Raw genomic sequence first — 15,526 nt, forward strand, 5'->3', positions numbered from 1 at the left:
TTCAACTACAGATGTACTATCCCCTTCCTCGCCCCACACCTCAGTCCAACCAGACTGGGTCTAAACCCTGCAAAAAGGCCAGCTCGACATTCACAAAGCTCTTCCACAGGTCCATCTCCCTCAGCCACGGCTTGGTCTGCATCGCAAACGCCGCGATCGTACTCAAGCGAAGAAGCTCTTCCTCAGACTCCGCCATGACCAGGATCGCGTCGCCACGAGATACAAAGTGCTTGCCAAGGTCCACCCCATTGTGCATGCGCGCCCTCTCGACGACGAGCTTCACCCTGCTCGACGTTCCGTGCATGGCGCTCAGCTCGCTGCCCTCGAGGTCCTTGGGGACGAACTTGAATTCCCAGCTGCGCCCAACCGAGTCCATGAACACCACGTTGGGCCGGTTCCAGTACCCGACCATGAGCGGGTAGAAGTGCGGCGCCGACCAGAGGCGTATCAGCGAGAACCTAGCTTTCGGCTTGCCCTGTGCGAACGTCTGCGCGCTCGCCAGCAGGTCCGGCCAGTCTTCTACCGGCATAAAGCCGGGCGGATGCCGGATCGGGTCGTTCGGGGGCCGTTCGAAGCGCACGAAGAAGTCCAGTTTGCCGGGACGGTGGGGCTCCTCAGCTGCGAACGCGAACCCGGGACATACAGCGGGATGTGGTTGAGTGTCGGATGGTTGGATGATGCCAGCTCGGTACACTAGGGTCATGATTTGTTAGCATATGTATGGTGGTTCGTTGGCAATGAATCCAAAGTAATCGATGACTTACATTTTGCAATAGTGGGCCTTACGGCCTTGCTCCAGTCAAGCGGATATGCGTCAATCATCGAGTCGGAACCACGTTCCAATTCCTCCAGTTCCTTGAAGAAGCTCTTGGGTTTCTCAGACTGACTAATTCTCGAACGCCGGTCCGGCAATTTCCGCGAGCGCGCAATGGAGTCAAAGATCTCCGAGTTCTTGAACTGCGAGCCCTGCTCGGAGTCAAGGTAGTCCCTGACAAGCTTGGTAACCTCGACATTAGGGAAGAACAAGCCCATTGTGACAAACGCCTGCGTAACATCCTGTGCGAGATACCGGTGCGGCCAGGGTGACAGGGGATTTTGGTCGTAGTCATCGTACCAGGCCTGCAACTCAAGCATGTCGAGGATGTCGAGGCAAAACCATGCCCAGGCCGTGCCAGCGGTTTTGGCTGAGGAGAAGTTCTGTGCCCCTATGATAATCTTCATCGACTCGACATATTTCTCGCGAGCGCCAGGTTCCAGGTCGGCCATATGGAATGATTCTTTGCACGCTGTTTGAAGATATTGGTCAGCCTCGAGGACCTATGAAAAACAATCAGGGGTTCGCGTCCAGCAACAGTGATGCGACGTACCGTAGGACCTGTCACGTTCCATAAGCTCGAGCTCCGAGAGCTCCTGAAGCTCGTGGCCGCACATCTCTAGTCTCTGAGCGAAGAAGTCCAGCCGGTCCAGCATATCCTCTCTCTCCTTTCCGTGTTTGCCGAAATTTCGGTTGATCTCAGAGTAGGCATCTCTCCAAATCGGCGGTACGGAATGTATGAAATGCTGTGCTTCACTGTCGTCGCTCGCAGAGAGCAAAGCCTTTGTCTTTCCAACAGTGTCATCAAATTCATCCTCATCCAGATCTTCCAACTCCGCCCTATCGAAGAGGCTGGCACCGTATCGAATCATTGTCTGCGTCATTCTAGAGCTCTCCAAAATGACCGTAGGGTTTCTAATGGGTTTGAACAGGCCTTCGTCACGGCCTCCGGCGAAGAGAACCTCGTCCTCTGCGGCATCAGCGTCATTGTACATGATGTACGGAGATGCGATGTCCTCGGGCATTTCGCCGTGGGCTACTGCCCTGATCTCGCCACCTTTGGTGTTCTGGATCGCGAATTGCGATGTCGGGCCGGTAACAAAATCATAGACGCTCAGTGCCTGTTCGCCTGGGCGGATCTGTCGCACTCGCTTGGTGTCCTCGTCCTGGGTTAATTGTTCTAGGATAGGTTTCTGATGGAGATACATGTGCCGGGACTCCCGAATCCTTCGAGCTCGTCGCAGCATCTTCACATCGTTAGTACTCAGTCCTGATTTTCTACCATGGGGTTGCCGACTTACGTCTACCAAGTAATGGAATAGCTCCATTGGGCTCTCGCCAGGCACGAAGTCCCAAATGTAGAGTTCGTAGTGAGAGTCGAAGCTGAATCGCCAATTTCGCTTGAGATCCAGCTCCTTCAACAGTTTCCTATCAACCGCTTGCACGACCTCGAACTCGTTCTTCGACGCCCGACCAAGACCCGACTTCACTCTATGGATCCACCGTCCGTTCTCGCCTTGAGGAGCGTACAAAATCTGGCCAGTCTTGCCGTCTCGGACGAGGATTTGCAGATTGCCAGTTTGCATCATGCAATAGTCGATGAATCGATTAGTGACTGGGTCTCCGCGTTTCATATGGGCACAAATAAGGTTGCGGCATTCTTCGACGTGGTGCTGCCGTCGAAGCCTTCCTTTCGAGCCGATCTGAGTGTACTTTGACTTTGTATCCGCTCCGAATTGGGTGTGAAAAGGGATGAAGCCCTGCCCGTGGTCAGTAAATTGCTCATATAAGGTCGCGAATGGGGACACACCATATGAAGTAGCTGCTCGGTCATCGCATTCTGGGACCAGGACGCCCATTTGGCCGAAGGGAAGAAGTGCCACAAGACGAGAGTTTGCAGCTCGTAGAACTCGTCCCAATTCCGACAAAGCAGGACAGCCTCCTCAAAGGTGCAATCTTTAGCCATGATAGAGAATTGCAGCCATCCATCTCGAGCCATAGCAGCCTCGCTTGCATGATTCCATATCGTCTTACCGCAAATCGTTATCTTCATCCTCTTTCCTCTTGGCTTCTTGTCTGAATCGCCTTTGAAAACGTTCGACTCTGCCGCCATGATTTTTTTTGACATCCCAGACATCAACGCAGAAAAGAGACCCATCTCATTCATGTCACCATACATCAGATTCCGCCTGAATATCTCCTCTGTTGACAAAACCTCGAGCTCTTCCTCGGGCGGTGGGGGTTCGGGATTGTCGCCCCGGGCAAAGTCAGCGCAGGCATCCCTCAGCTCCTGCAACTTGGGTTGCTCGACTTTCAGGCACAAATCTCTCAGGTCGGTGTGAGCAATTGAGGCGTCTTCAATAAATTCTTCCACGCTCTTGGCTCGCAGAGCTGCTGGGAGCAGTGTGGCGTGCGATAGGAGCGTTCGGCAGAGCAGAAGAGCCTTGATCTCTGCTATATCCGAGAGAAGTTTGTCGATATCCTCATCTGGCAGGGGCGCCGTGCGGCCATGTGTTTCGGCTGGATTTTGGATAGTGCCCACGAGCTGGGGCCCGTACAGGCCCGAGTGGTCTCTCTTTACACCCTCTCGTAAACGCCTGCGAACTTCTTCTTGGCTTTCAATGTGGCCTTTCCCAACTTCCACTTGATTCCCGGGAGCCTTGGAAGTGGTCAATGGGCCTGGAGACTCCGACGCTGGGGTTGCCTCGGCGGCAATCTTTTTTGCCTTTTTCTTCTTGCCTTTTGACTTCGTCTTGGACTTTTTTACATCGCTTGGCGTGTCTTTTTGTTCGTCCACATCGTCTTCCATTGTGACTGGGACGGCCGGGACCTGAGTCTGAGGAGCTGATCCCTCCTTTTCCTGGTTGCGCTGCTGCTGCTCATTCTGCTGCGCAGAGTTGTCTGTGCCTTTGGGCTCGAACCACAAGAACTGGCGGATGATATCGAGGTATTTCTCACGTTCCTCTGCCACCATATCTTCGATAGGGTCCCACATCTCAACATCGCCTTCGCCTTCGCTTGCCGATGCCATGCGCTCCTTCCAGATCTGGTCGAGAAAAGCATCCTGCCGCAACTTGTCTTCCTTATCTCGCATGGACTTGAGTCTTGATTGCAGATCCTTAAAGTGCCTCTGGAACATGGCGGCTTCCAGTTTGACCTTCTTCTGCTCCTTTTCCCTTGTGGCTTCTTCTTCGGCCTGCGTCGCTTTCACCCACTTAAACCACTGCTCCCTCTCGTACAACACAGTGGCGCTCCTCTGTTCGATACGCTCAAGAGCCCTCAGGGTGCCAATATGACGCGCTTGTAGCTTTTCAAGATAGACTTTGTGGCCGTAGTCCATCTCTAGGGAGAAGAAATGCTTATGATGCAGCTGACGAGCAGCAATGACCTTGCCAAGGAGCACATACTGTTTGAACAAGTGCGCCTGTATCTCATGCAATTCGCTCGGGTCCTTCAAGCTCTTGAAGGACAAGTTGGCCGGAGGCGTGGCGGAATTCTTGACTAGGAAAGGAGGGCCCTCAGCACTCAGCCTATCCAGCTCGGCATTGCGCCGCTTGTAACCCATATATAGACCAAAACACTGCTTTGCGTGGAAAGCACAGAACAAATCATTGTATGCCGTCGCTTGGGCGAGGCAGCGCTCCGAGTCGGAAAGGCTTAAGGCCTGTAGATCCAGTCAGTGCCCGTGTTCACGCATCGGGAGGCTCAGGGTGGACCACAAACTTGGCATTGCGGATCTCCAATCTCAATCACTATACCCATGATTCTTGAGTCTCTATACTGTTCGACTAAGCTTGACGCGTCATGTCTTAATCTGAGGATGTCTGGAAGTGAAGTATGCATGGTAACGTGTGGGTTTCAAGGTTTCCAAAGCGCGTACATATAGACTTCGCGGAACGCGTCAAGGGTTGAACCCTTGACACCAGATCTCTGAAACCATGTTCCTTGACGGGCACGGGGACGGTGACGAAGGGGGCCCACTTCCAGTGTGAACCCCATCCAATCTTTCAAGTTAGAAGAAGTTCTGATCAACATTGATGTTGAACGGTGAATGGGCAGCTTTTGAGTCCAGGCGCAAACAGACTTTGAGGTCCAGAGGTACCCAATTAATGTCGAAATAACGACGGCTTGATTGAAATTCTCGGAAGGGTGAGTAGAGATACCAATACTCGCTATCATTTCAGTCAGGTCCTAGGCCTAGGCACTCCTGAAATCACTTAGAAAAGCCCCCTTCTACCCTCAATTGTAACGGCCATCGAGGCAGGTAATGGGATGAACGGCCTACATTATGATGAGAGGCGTTAAATTCACCGACAACCAAATTATTCTTGTCATCTATGCTTTCCACAACTTGTCCGGCCACTGATCTTCATAATCATCCTTCCCATCCAACAACTTCATCATATTCTCCCGCGCGCTCCATCGAATATTCCACGTCTTCTCGTGATCCAAATCACTCCCCTCCTTTTTTTCAAAATGCGAAAACAAACTCGGCTGCGTCGTCAAACATACATGACGCGCATGCTCAAACGTCCCATCGCAAAACTGCCGCAATCCCAAATCAAAGGGGTCATCCATCCTCCACAGACCCAAATCGTATAAGATCCTCCTTGCCCCAGCTTGCGACACCCCGTAGGCAAACGTGCACACGGTGTCGAGCGTGTGGTGCGTGACCCGTGTGTGCGCCGGGTACGAGTTGCGGAACCGCGCGTGGCCATCGTCGTCCCAGGAATGAATGTTTTTGGGCTGTGGTACGGAGGCGTCTTTCTCTTTAACCACCGCGCCGCGTGAGATATGCCGTGATCGCTCAGCCCATTGGTTCTTTGGGTCGCCGGTGGGTTGTTGCACGCCGCAGTGGCCCAGCCAGAGCACATCCCAGCCATCACCGTACGGTGACGTCTTGGGGTCTTCTGTCTTGGGCAAATGCTCGAAGCTGAGCGGCGGCGGGTCGAGGGCTGCGTCTTGTTCCTGCACGGTCGGGTACGTCGGGTCCGCAAACCGCTTTGTTCCAGCCAATGGCTGCAGCAGCGCGCGGCTCGCCAGGGCGAAGTCCCTCGTCTGTTCGCGGATCCGCACGTCCCAGTCCAAGTCGTCCTCGAAGATGATGGCCGAGCTGAGATTGTGCTGCACGATATACCATAGCGCGTCCATGTGGGCTCGCCAGGACCCGCGGACCTTGCCTGTCCACCCTTGGGCTTTGGGGGGCATTGCGGCGTCGGGAACTTTGGCGCCGTCGACGCCGGGGAGGAAAGTGAAGCGCAGCCCCGTTGTAGCGCCCATGATGGTCATGCGGTCGCGCTTGTCTGTGCGGTCGGGCATATTGATGACGATAAGCTCGGCGACCTGTTGGGTTCGGGGGTTGATTAATATGGAATATTTAGATGGTGGGGAGGAGGACGGCGTCGGGGCGTGCGTTGACTTACACCGAGGGTCGCGTTACCCGCCTCTTCCACTGACAAGCCATGGTCGCTCGTCTTGCCCTGGCTTATGGGAGCCACAGGCTGTTTTGGAGGAACAGATGCAGTCGGCCTGCCGGTGGGAGAATCAGGTTTTGGGTCAACATCATCCACACGGTCTGACTGTTGCCCTGACCCGGTATCGACAACCTCAGGGGGTTTGTAATAGGCGATTTTATGGCGGGAAGACTGCCATCGAAGGCCTGTCAGTAGTGTTATGATCCCCAAAGCAGCCACGATAGCAGTGGCCCAGAATCTCCATGGTAGCCTGAGAATGAGTCTAGACATTGGTTACAGATTCAGGCTGCTGAAGTGGCGAGATGCAGATGTCGGAGAAGTTGTGAAAGGAGGAAGATGAGAATCTGCTGACTAGGTGTCACCGTGTGCCTCATTACCTTCAGCTCCTCGCCTCTCGTGCAAATGCAGTGTAACTAGAAAATGGGAGAAATATTGGTAGACGCACCCAATCTGGAATGGAACTGTAAGGCCACAGCTGATAGCGATCAACCGAAATTTGATATAATTTCTGAGATCATAATTAAGCGTCTAGGGACAGACCTTTTAGGCTGAAGCCAAAACAAGTTATTTGCATCGAAGCAGCTTCTCCTACGACAATCACAAGATGTGTGTCGCTTGCTTATCAAATGGGTCTTTCACTCAATAGGGGGAGTCACTTTGTAGCCCATTGTTCATGCCTTTTGCATTACAGAATGACATAGGGCAAGTTGAGCAAGTTTCGAGCAATGAGAAGGATCGTCCGACGCATTATCGAACGTTGGACGTGACTTGCAGCCAGGCTCTCCGTGACTATCCGGTCACAGGTCGCGAGGAGCATTATTGAGTTCCGTGAACGCGGGATTTTTATCAAAGACAAAATGCCAATTTTCCTCGGAATACCGATAAAGTTCCCAAGTGAGAATTTTGCAGAGTTGGGCTTGCTAATTGCGCAAACAAAACACAGCAATACCACATGGGACATGGCCACGTGTGTCATTGACAGTGGATGGGCTCTTGATTCATCACCAATGGTGTCACACGGAAACGAGAAACGGCCTGTCCACGAATTTATGCATGCCCGTGTCAGAAATCGTGTCACAGCACACTTGGCCAACATGACCCCCCGCAATTGCAATTTCAATTCTACGAAAACTTACAACCTGAACGTTCAACTCGGGAGCAGAATATAAGTAGAAAGAGAAGGATCGCGTCGTTGTGGTTGGTTTCTATGCTGTCGTCCATTCGTGACGGCACGGCTATATAAGACTGCACTGTATTCCAGAAGGCGTTCTGGAATTCTGACCTTTTGGTTTCCTTTTCTATAGTGCAGCGGTATGGGATACCGCCTCACCATCCGGCCAAGAGCAACGTGCAAAAAACACTATTACATGTCTCAGCGGCGGCCAAGTAGATAGAAACACAGCAACATTGAATCCAACGCGAGTTCCTGGCCACCATCGTGAGATTTTCGAGACAGCTTGTAGCCAACGTCGGACAGTTGGCTCAATGTGGACACGGGGGCGCAGGAGATGGCGCCGTGTTGTCTGATTTGCTGTAGGGGACGTTATAGTGGCCCCTGGCCAAATTGGAAAGCGTACGGCACGCGGTCGCCCTTCCAGCGGCGCAGTAACGTTTTGTGCAGCCCAGCTCTCATATGGGCGACGTTGGATTTCTTTCCCCTCTGTACCGCACCAAATCAGTCTCTACGAAGGCTAGATGTTAGGCCACTTACGCCCACGCCCACAATTACAGACGTCATAAATAATTGCCGAAATCTCAAGCAGCTTGCGGATAGGCTGAGAGACAGTGTCAGCAGTCTTTCTGGAAAAAATCTCGCCATGGGAATTAAAGCCGGCCGCATCGTCTATTTGGGCTTCTGGGGGCAGTTAAAGACCCTCAGTCCATGCGGCCCATTTAGACTCCAGGCCTTAATTGCGCGGCCTACCACTGGGTTGGCCCGCCAGTCTTTCCGCACCGTGTCCTGTGTCGAAGCACCTTCACCTGAGCCTTGTCCTGTTGGAACAGCTCTTTTGGGGAATTCAGGGCGAACATACAACATAAAGAAAATTCTTGTTGACCGAAGAGATCTCTCACTATGTGTATACCGCGCAAGGTACGGACTCGGTAAATCAATTCCAAAGATTCATACTTTATCACTGGGCTGACTGTATGACACTGTTCAAGTTGCGAGGGGAAAGATTTCATCATCAAGAACGCCATAATCAGTTACGAGGGCGATTTTGAGTATCCACAGAAGCTGCAGGCTGGATTGTCAGGATATCCAAGCCTACGCACTATGATTGATACAGTCCCAAGTCTCAAATTATACGTCTATCCCTTTATGACCGGTGACCTTCTTCAATTCAGTCAGAAGCCGCTGTCGGAGGAGCAGAGGACACATATCCTCAGAAGTGCACTCACTGGTCTTGCTGCACTCCATGACCACAGAATTTTCCACACAGGCGAGTACCTATGCTCTCGCGTTGGTCTTCTCAAACGGGACAGAAGAGTTGATGGACTGGCAGATATCAAGCCTAACAATATCCTTATCGACTACGAGGAGGGACCCGATGGGTCCGTGATGATCCAGGACGTGAAGCTCGCAGATCTAGAAGACGCGCTACTGCTGGAACCCGGCACGGCCGTCGAAGGCGCCGCACTAGGCAACAAGCTGTGGCGAAGCCCTGAGTCCTGGACCGGTGCCACGCAGGAGCACCCGTCCGACGTCTTCTCGTTCGGTGTATTCGCCATCTATGTCATGGCCAACAGGATGGTCTTCTACAGCGGGCTTACCGACGAACAAGTGAACGGGGACAACGCCTGGTGGCATATCCTCCGCAGACACCTCTCCCTTTTCGGCACAGATACTGAGAGCCTCCGCGGTCTGGTACGGCACGTTGGGGGGGAGGACAGCCCGTGGTTCAATCGTTTCGCTGATCTTGCGAGTAGCTTCGGCGACGAGGATCCTCGGAGGCCATTTGCGCTGTGGATGTGGTTGGATGAGTCGTTTAGGGACCTGGTTGGTAAGATGACGAACCTGGACCCAGCGAGGAGGATTACCGCACGGGAGGCTCTGGCTCACCGTTGGTTCACCCAGACGAGCTCAGACCGATGCCACCCACAACAGAAGTAAAGAGTCTCGTTGTGAGATGAATTGTATTCACAATTGATTCATTGAATCTTTGAACTTTGAATTTGTAATGGGAATAGAAGCTGGCGTACATCCGCAGCTCACATGCAGGGTGATTTCACCTAGCCGACGCGTCATCCATACAGCTAACGTTGAAATACCCACAGAAAACCAGCCCAAATACGACGTAAGATAAACTGCAAGTGCCAAAGAAGTGTAGCCTGGGGGTTATCACGTGGTCTGATGACGTTGCGGAATTGAGATTTTAAATATGCTTCTCTCAGGGTATCAAAGCTGTCTTCATCCAGTGCGCCCAATGCAGCAACCTCGACGTCTTGAACGTTCTCAATTGTGTGTGGCCTCTCGATATTGATCCACATGTCGTCTAAAGACTCTGAACCAGCTTCGACATCGATGGGCAAGGGCTTCCAGGGACACTCGGGCAAAGGGTCAACTGTCTGTTTGCCCCTGGCGTAAATGCGAATCCGTGATTTGAGAAAGTCGACGTTGCGCCGCGTAATGCTGGAATGTCTGCGCAGCGGTAGACAGGTGATGGAAGAATCTCGTCGGTAGATAACTACCAATGGACATCCGGAAACGCCGGCATTTGTGATGGCGGGGGGTGTGTTGCGGGATACCTCGAAGAGCTTCCCTTGTTCGAACCACGACGCAGTGTCCTTCCTGAAGATTTTCTGGTCTGGTTCGCTCGAGAAGACAGCTGGATCGTCGAAAATAGTTGAGGAAGAGTGTGCAATGCTTGGGTCCCGACTTGTGCTTCTTTCTCTTGAGATGTCACGGGAATGTGGCTTCAAAAATGGAAAGTCCATTTCTCGAGGGCGTTTGTTTGCTGATGAAGCCTTGTTAAATTGAGACTCTCTCAGGCTCTGCCTCTTGCGTTTTCGCAGCTCGCATCCTTGAGACTCGCCACCAGCATTGCCATCTTGGCATTCATCTGAAGAATCTCCAGACTTCTCTATAGGTTTTGTTAGTGTGATCCATGAGGCTCGACGGGAGTTTCTAACCTATGTTGCCCAACACTGCGCTTGACCAGTCGGCTGTTGAGATTTCACTATACTTGTTTCCACCAAAAGAATCATGGCTATTTGACCCATTGTAAATGATTGACAAATATGGAGATGTTCCCAGTCCGCCTCGTGGTTTATGAGGCTCTCGGTCACTCATCGCCCAACGCCTTTGTGAATGAGAATGTGGCACGACAACTCCGTAGGACTTTGGATTTGCCCTCACGACACTCTTTCAGGTTTGAAGGAGCACAATAAGGCTCTGCAGAGTAAGGCTCGGCACAATCAGGGTTGGGAGCGGGGCTAAATCAGATAGTGTGAGCATCTACGGGCTGACCTGGTGACACGACGTTTATTAGGCATTTTGAGCCACACTTCATACCTCATAGCCCCTTCATAATCCTGACAAGGATTAGTGTAGGACTGCATGGCAGACTTGGCAATGGGGGCCAAGGGCTGCTCACCGACATATGAAAACACCATTGCTTTCTGGGGACAGTTGGGCCAACAATATTTAGCGATATTGAGTTGCACCACAGTCGGGCAAAGATTGAAAAGAAAGACTCCGCCTTTCCTCATGCAATATATGATCTACCACCTGCGCTCATTGGATATGCTCCCGCTTCTTCTCGGTGTTCCCTGCTGACGATCATTACACAACATATGCGTACGCATAGCCTTGTCAACATGCTGGCCTGCAAACATTTCAAGACCTCCGGAGAATAGCAATGCGATCCCGAAAATTGAGGCTGTACGGAAGAGTCTTCCAGATACTTGAACATTGAACTACTTTCGATTCCTTCCACCGGCCATCCTACAACTGTAAGCCTTTTTCAACTTGCGGCCAACATACAACTGCATGGCTTTTTTCAACTTGCGGCACAAGACACTTCCGTTACAGCCTCTTACGGACTGCAACCCATGGCGGAGGCTGCTGGGCTCGCCATCGGCGCTGTCGCTCTTGTCAGCTTGTTCCAGACTGCAATTGAGCTTCTCGAATACTTTGAGGCAGGTCGGGGTCTGGCCTCGGACTCAGAACTCGCCGCTACCAAGCTGAGCCTACTCGAGGCACGGCTTAGGCAATGGGGGGATGACCTGCAGGTTGAATACCCTGGTCAAGAAGATGGGGGGTTACGCACACGTTGGGCGGATGAGGGAGGTCTTGTGACAAGGAGCCTCGAAGGCATCAGCGAAATCCTGGGAAATGCGTCACAACTGAGCGAAAAATATGGTCTACATAAAAAGAGGCGGCTTGTCTGGCATTCCAATATCCCTCTCTTGTATCCTATTTTACACAGAGCCGACATACCCATCTCCTCCCCTCGAAGGTCATCGAGGATTTCTCCCTCGATTCGCAGACAGGCTGTCTGGGCGATCAAAGACAAGAAGAGGTTCGAGTCTCTGATATCCGACCTTGACTTCTTTATTACCAATCTGGAGAAGGTCAGCGGCCGTCTGTTAAAGCTTGGTATGAATATCCATGCCTGGGTCCCAAAACGTAGGACACATATTGACAATGATCGAAGCAGATTGTGCTGATTGTGACGGTTTGGCGCAGTCCAACAACTCCCCTGAATCAACCATGGCGTCCAACCCCCCGAATGATCTCATGAGGAGCCTTACAGGGGATAGACACAGACGGCAGGGATATTCTGGAGCAACTCAAACGACTTCTACAAGTAGCGACACGTCGACAAAGTCTGCCTCCGCCGCCAGACCGGAGACGCACCATCATTTTATCAACGTGAATGCTAGTGGCGAAGCCTTCCAGCCCTTGGGCGACATCGACAGTGAAAGCAATTACAAGCACAAGTATCAGCATGTTGATGCGAAAGACTCGGCATTCCAGCCCTGTGGCAATTCCAAGAGCCCCGGTCTTATTGATCTCCTGAAGCAGCATCAGGAGGGTTTCAAAAACAGACCGACAACGCAGCACTCACACGGGAACAGGAGGCAGTAGGAGGAAGAAGAATAAGAAGAAGGAGGAATTATGAAGAAATATTGATGCGAAGTAGCAAGGGGTTCAAGGATGTTCTATCGGGTTATCTGTTGGTATCTTTTCCTAACTAAAGCGGTTAATAAATCAGGCCATCTAAGCCCCACCTTCAAGCTTCTGTAGGTGATGTATGTCACTCTGCAGACTCGCCTTAGCTGGGCTGGGCTTGCAAGTTAGCAGGCTTGGTCTAAAAATAACAGCAACTTAAGCACACAGCTACCTGTCCCGTACACGAGTACTTCGGCGGCAGATCTCATTATTGCCAGCAGGTGCTGGTCGAGCGGTCGTTGGTCGGCTGCACGGGGATCACAAGGTGGCATTCAGCGAAGCAGGGCGAATTCACCTGAGTCCTTTCAGTCAGTAGTTTAGTCTCTGGATTTGGATGCTGGAACCTCTGCACTGCCTTCTTATAGAAGTTGTTGAGCATTGGGCGTTCTATTGTCGTTCACGAGGTTCATCAGCACATGGGGGGATCCCTGCGCCTTTAGACTTGTACACTGTAGGTGGGTCCCACTCAACCGTTATCCAGGCACCAGAGCCGTTATGTAAGCGGCCAGACCCCTGCCTAATTAACTGGCGCGGGGCGGGGCCCAGGAAAGTCGCGTCAGACGCGTCTTGAACCGAAAGTGCTAAACAACCAGAGGCGCGCGCCACTTCAACACAACTCTGGAGCCTGGCAACCTCGAAACTCTCGTGTGTTGATTTCCAAACCTTTCACACTCGTCTTTCGATCTCGGCCGACAAAATGGGTGACGCTGCCAACCAGATCACAAGAGGCGCTCTGAAGTATGCTTTCCGTTGCTGCCCGCCGTCTCGTTGCCCCTCGTTTACTGACAATGATGTGCCAGCGCCATCTTCAACGAACCAGAGAGGGCGGCTGCCCAGTTCCCAGTCCCCGTCCTGCAGTGCCTCCAGATCAAACCACTGGCAGCGCAACAACCGGGCGGTGGTGAGAGGTACCGCATCGTCCTGAGTGACATCCAGAACTATGTCCAGTGCATGCTCGCTACCCAGGCGAACCATGTCGTTCACGATGGCAAGCTTGTGAAGAACTGCATCCTGCGCGTCAAGTCCTTCCAGTCAAATTCTGTCAAGGGAAAGAAGTATGTGGAATATCACATCACATCATAAACGCGCTCTGCATGCGCTGACCAGCCAAATTAGCATCCTGATTGTCCTCGACGTTGATGTCATCGAGTCCCTCGGCACACCAGACAAACTCGGCGAGCCCGTCCCCTTCGAAGCCAAGCCTACCGATGGGGCAGCCAACACCACCATCGGCGGCACCGGATTCTACGGAGCCAAGCAAGAAGAGTCAAAGCCTGCAGTCAAGAAGGAGAACCTGCCCTCGCGCACGGGAGGTGCATCTCAAATCGGGAACAACGTCATATACCCCATCGAGGCACTCTCGCCCTATGCCAATAAGTGGACCATCAAGGCCCGAGTGAGCGCCAAGTCGGACATCAAGACATGGCACAAGTCCACCGGCGAGGGCAAGCTCTTCAGCGTCAACCTGCTGGACGAGAGCGGCGAGATCAAGGCAACCGGTTTCAACGAGCAATGCGACCAGTTCTACGACCTCCTCCAAGACGGCGAGGTTTACTACATATCCAATCCCTGCCGCGTACAGCTCGCCAAGAAACAGTTCTCGAATCTTCCCAACGACTACGAGCTGACCTTCGAGCGTAACACCGTCATCGAGAAGGCCGAGGACCAGAGCAACGTCCCGCAGGTTCGCTTCAACTTCTGCGGGATCGAGGACTTGAACAAGACCGAAAAAGACACCACCGTGGACGTTGTAGGCATTCTGAAAGAGGTCGAGGAGGTTGCCACCATCACCTCCAAGACCACACAGAAGCCTTACGACAAGCGGGAACTCACGATCGTCGACGACAGTGGATATTCCGTGCGCGTGACCATATGGGGCAAGACAGCCAACAGCTTCGACGCCCCCTTAGAGTCCGTCGTTGCGTTCAAGGGCGTACGCGTGTCTGACTTTGGCGGACGCTCGCTATCCTTGCTGTCATCTGGCACCATGGCCATCAACCCGGATATTGCAGAGGCACACCGGCTCAAGGGCTGGTACGATGCCTCAGGCCGGACAGGCAACTTCGCCTCACACAACAACATGGCCTCCATGGGTAACGCAACAGGCCGCAAGGACGACACCAAGAACATCCTCCAGGTCAAGGACTCCCAGCTCGGCATGGACGACACGGCCTACTTCACGGTGAAGGCGACAATCGTGTACATCAAGCAGGACAACTTCTGCTACCCGGCCTGCCGCTCCGAGGGCTGCAACAAGAAGGTGATCGAGGAGGACGGTGGGTGGCGGTGCGAGAAGTGCAGCATCACCCACGAGCGGCCCGAGTACCGGTACATCATGTCGGTCAACGTCAACGACCACACGGGCCAGCTGTGGCTGAGCTGCTTCGACGACACGGGCCGGGCCATCATGGGCAAGAGCGCCGACGAGCTCGTGGAGCTGAGGGAGAACGACCCGGAGCGCCTGGCGCAGGTCTTTGACGAGGCCAACTGCTCCAAGTTCAGCTTCAGGTGTCGGGCGAAGATGGATACCTTTGGTGACACGCAGCGGTAAGTACCTCCCTCTCTCTTTGACGAGAGCACTGTCTCGAGCAGAGTGCCTCGTGAGACCAAGTATTAATTGGCTAACGCGTCGAACAGAATCCGATACCAAGTCATGACCGCCGCACCGCTCAACTACGTCGCTGAGGCCAACAAGTTGGCCGAGCTGATCAAGCAGTACGAGCTCAACTGAGAGTGAGACTGATCGGCGGTAGACTGTACTTTGGGTGGACATCTGATAAGAAGATTGGGGAATAGCAATTGCTTGCCAGACCGCAGAAACTCTTGGCTGTCTCATGGAGCTGTCTTGGTGAACTCGGTGTTTCTGTACTCATGTCTGTTCGGAAAAAGGGGCGGGTGGAGGACGGCAATAGATACCTGACTAATACTGGCCTGTGTATGAATTTGATGTGTGGTCAAAGGGAGGGGCAGAGGCAAAATGTAGCATCAATGCAAAGTAAAATGAACAGAAGCATGGCTGTTTGGCTTTTGTGCCATGGGCGTTGCACATGCATAGACAGTGTG

The 15,526-nt window shown here is 52.8% G+C and overlaps 4 protein-coding genes across 4 annotated transcripts; 3 read left to right on the top strand and 1 right to left on the bottom strand.

The window, feature by feature from the left end:
- Positions 1-40: 40 nt before the first annotated feature.
- On the bottom strand, positions 41-6,558 carry J7T55_000959 (uncharacterized protein; the record flags this gene model as incomplete). Its single annotated transcript, XM_053140230.1, has 9 exons — positions 41-693; positions 765-1,286; positions 1,368-2,061; positions 2,116-2,574; positions 2,625-4,478; positions 4,538-4,566; positions 4,695-4,818; positions 5,327-6,157; positions 6,238-6,558. The coding sequence occupies 9 exons, from the start codon at positions 6,556-6,558 to the stop codon at positions 41-43; spliced, it is 5,487 nt and encodes a 1,828-aa protein (XP_052996609.1).
- Positions 6,559-8,362: 1,804 nt separating this feature from the next.
- On the top strand, positions 8,363-9,400 carry J7T55_000960 (uncharacterized protein; the record flags this gene model as incomplete). Its single annotated transcript, XM_053140231.1, has 2 exons — positions 8,363-8,391; positions 8,452-9,400. The coding sequence occupies 2 exons, from the start codon at positions 8,363-8,365 to the stop codon at positions 9,398-9,400; spliced, it is 978 nt and encodes a 325-aa protein (XP_052996610.1).
- A 1,682-nt stretch (positions 9,401-11,082) lies between these two features.
- J7T55_000962 (uncharacterized protein) lies at positions 11,083-12,379 on the top strand (the record flags this gene model as incomplete). The annotated part of the gene is made up of 3 exons (XM_053140232.1): positions 11,083-11,086; positions 11,321-11,887; positions 11,949-12,379. The coding sequence occupies 3 exons, from the start codon at positions 11,083-11,085 to the stop codon at positions 12,377-12,379; spliced, it is 1,002 nt and encodes a 333-aa protein (XP_052996611.1).
- Positions 12,380-13,160: 781 nt separating this feature from the next.
- Positions 13,161-15,194, top strand: J7T55_000963 (replication factor-a protein 1; the record flags this gene model as incomplete). The annotated part of the gene is made up of 4 exons (XM_053140233.1): positions 13,161-13,201; positions 13,264-13,518; positions 13,580-15,010; positions 15,101-15,194. 4 exons carry the CDS (start codon positions 13,161-13,163, stop codon positions 15,192-15,194), a joined length of 1,821 nt encoding a protein of 606 aa, XP_052996612.1.
- Positions 15,195-15,526: the final 332 nt, after the last annotated feature.

Source organism: Diaporthe amygdali (genome assembly GCF_026229845.1).
Source record: "Diaporthe amygdali strain CAA958 chromosome Unknown NODE_6_length_1560011_cov_65_102424, whole genome shotgun sequence".
Classification (NCBI taxonomy): domain Eukaryota; kingdom Fungi; phylum Ascomycota; class Sordariomycetes; order Diaporthales; family Diaporthaceae; genus Diaporthe; species Diaporthe amygdali.